Below are 2949 nucleotides of genomic sequence, written 5' to 3' on the forward strand. Positions count from 1 at the left end.
GTCGCCCCCATACCGGACCGGGACCGGCAACGGGATCGCAACCCTCGGCGTTGCCCCTGCGCCTTGCTCAGCCAGTGAGCAGGAACTGGTCTGTATGTGGGATCCGAACCCTCGGGCGGGAGCGCCGCTGCGCTTCCCAAGCGGTGCACTAGCGCAGTGCGCCACTGGGCCAGCCCGCAGCGTCTGCATCTTGAATGAGAGTCCTGTCTCACTCTTTATGGATGGGTCTCTCCATAATATTTGGTCTCTCCATAATATTTATTCCCTCACTCTCAGGCATAATAGATAGATTGAAGGAGACCCCTGAGACCAGCAGTGACTACAGAGAAAGGCAACATGCCTCTAGGTATAGAGGTTCCCATCACTGGGAAGGTGCCCTGGTCCAAAGGTGCAGAGGGGAAGCTGAGAAAAGAATGGGCAGCTTAGCTCGGGTAGGCAGGGGAGGTACAAGCAGCATCTCACCTGGGGGAAGTTGAGAGGAAGTCCAAGTCGTAATAATAGCTGCTAACATTACCGAGCTTTTATTAATCCTCAGATGTGGCCCTCAGCTCTTCAATTCCATTCTTATTTAACCCTCACAATAATCCCATGAAATGGTTTAAATAGTTCAGAAAGCCTAAGTAACTTGCCAACATGTGTTGGGTCAAAGGTCTGATTCCAGACCTGACCCCGAATGTCAAGCTTATAACCAATGTGCAATATGCTCAAAGCCTCCAAACTCTCTCACCTGAGCCTGCAGAGCTCTGTCTGATCCACCACCCAGGCCAGCAGCTCTTGAATCAGCAAATCCCTTAGCAAATCTTCATCACTGGGGATCTTGGGTGGGGAGCTGCAAAAGAGATAGCTTCTAGCAGACCATTTTAGCCTGGGCCTCACCCAGAGAGAGTAAATACAGGGCCTGAGACCCTGAGGGGCAGCCGCAGATGTGGGGAGGGAGTCACACAGCTGCCTCTCAGTTAGCTCAGCTTTGAGATCTGTAGCCACCTTTCTGTAGCCAGCTCCACTCAGCTCTGCCTGCCTGGGGAGTATGGTCTCTTCAATACAAACAAAGCCAAAGAATTCTGGTGTGAGACATCCCAACCATCCACGTCTTTTTTTTTTTTTCCTAAGATGACCAGTAAGGGGATCTTAACCCTTGACTTGGTGTTGTCAGCACCACGCTCTCCCAAGTGAGCGAACCGGCCATCCCTATATAGGGATCCGAACCCGGGGCCTTGGTGTTATCAGCACCGCACTCTCCCGAGTGAGCCACGGGCCAGCCCTCCACACATCCACCTCTAAAGGTATCCCAGAATGCTTTCCAAAACCCCTAAGGCTCCTCGCTTTCCTCACAAAGAGGGTAACTGATATCAGGGAACTGGCCTTGGAGAATCCCCCCATTTCACAAGGAGCCTTCCTGAAGTTTGGCGGGGAGAAGTGAGGAGGCCAGGTCCTGAGGTCTCTCCTTCCCCACCACTCTCCTTGACTCAGTGAATCTGTCTGCACACTAAGTCATCAATATTTTTTTTAAAAATTGAAAATTTGGGCCGGCCAGTTAGCTGAGTTGGTAGAGTGTAATGCTGATAACACCCAGGTCCAGGGTTCAATTCCTGTACCAGCCAGCCACAAAAAAAAAAAAAAAAAAAAATTGAAAAGAAATTGAAAAAAATCTTAGAAACCCTGGCTCAGAAACCCTTCCAAGGACCCCTCCCCTGTTCCTCCATGGCTTCCCCCTGGAGCTTGGGCTGACCTCCAGGAGTTTGCTCCATGAAGACCTCTCTTTGAACTCTGAGAGGAAGGGGATGCTTATCACAGGCCCTGACCCTGCTCTGGAGTCTGGGAGAGGGAACAATGGGGTGGGGGCGGGCCAGGAGCTCTGCTCCCTCCCTTCCCTGTGGACTGACTCACCTCTGCTGCCCCGCTGCCTCCTCGTTCCTTTTAGATTGACTGGCCAGCTCTAGGGCCTGGGCCTCTCTCTGGGTGATGTTGTGTTTCCAGCTGGTAAGACAAAGACGAGGGAGCAGTGGGCTGGGGGAGATGGCAGACGGTCTCCAGCCCAGGGATGCTTGAATCTTTTGGTGCCTCAACCCTGGGAGCGGAGGGGACCTCTTTCTCCATGCAACCTCCTCACTGCTTGCCTTCAGTGAACAGCTTTTCAGAATCTACCTGCTGACCAAACAGCAAGGGCAGGGAAAGAGGCTTGGAGTAGAGAAGGATGACGGCTTGATCCTGTTTCCAAAGTCTGAAGCAGCAACCGACAAACAGTCTTTGGAAGCAGCTCAGCTCCTCCTGCCTTCGTCCCCAGCCACCTGGGGATCCTCTCTGAGCTCCCACACATTTTCCCTTCTCCTCCACTTAGAAGTAAAGGATTGGAGAATAGACCTCATCCTGCCCCCAGACGGGTCTGTGCCTGAGTCAGGGTCCTGGCTAGGGCCACCATGTCTGACTCTCCATCCTCGCCTAGTGAAAGGCGCCACCAGGAGTTGTACATCGCATGGCCTGTGTGGCCACGTGTGGCTGCCTGGTCTGAATGTAGGAAGGTACAGCCGGGGCATGTGGAACAGGAGGGATGGACCAAGGACTCACTCATTCTTCTTCCCCTTCTGGGCCAGCAGCCAGTTCACAAAGTCTTGCTGACGGATCTTGTCCATGGCAATACTGTAGTCACTGATGAAAGTCCCCTCGGCGTACCTTGGGCCTAGAGGTCGGGGGCCGCCGACCTTAGCATAGGTTCTGAGGAGCCGGGAGGGGAGAGAGAGAGAAACCAGGATGCCAGAGAAGGGGCAGAGAGGGGGCAAAGTCACAATGCCAGGATAAGTGATCGTCACTTACAGGAGGCAGTGATTTCAGAAGAAACCGGCTTGTTTCTCGGGAGTCAGTTTTTTGGTTTTTTTTTTTCCCTTTTTGTCTTTTTTCGTGACCGGCAACGGATCGCAACCCTCAGTGTCGCGCCCCTACCAGACCGGGACC

General features: G+C 53.1%; 1 protein-coding gene across 3 annotated transcripts in view; it reads right to left on the reverse strand.

Annotated features, from left to right (window-relative positions):
- Window positions 1-2949, reverse strand: part of GIP (gastric inhibitory polypeptide) — a 5534-nt gene that overhangs the window by 444 nt on the left and 2141 nt on the right. The window contains exons 1-3 of one of the 3 annotated variants that reach the window (XM_008568896.1): window positions 2566-2647; window positions 1888-1977; window positions 728-829 (exon numbers count right to left, since the gene is read on the reverse strand). In XM_008568896.1, the coding sequence (XP_008567118.1) occupies window positions 728-829; window positions 1888-1977; window positions 2566-2630 (257 nt within the window). In that variant the 5' untranslated portion in view covers window positions 2631-2647. Of the gene's footprint in view, window positions 1-723; window positions 830-1887; window positions 1978-2565; window positions 2737-2949 lie in introns of those variants that run through there. The other 2 variants (XM_008568895.1, XM_008568893.1) reach the window with 2 other exon arrangements.

Source organism: Galeopterus variegatus, unplaced genomic scaffold (genome assembly GCF_000696425.1).
Source record: "Galeopterus variegatus unplaced genomic scaffold, G_variegatus-3.0.2 Scaffold450, whole genome shotgun sequence".
NCBI lineage: Eukaryota > Metazoa > Chordata > Mammalia > Dermoptera > Cynocephalidae > Galeopterus > Galeopterus variegatus.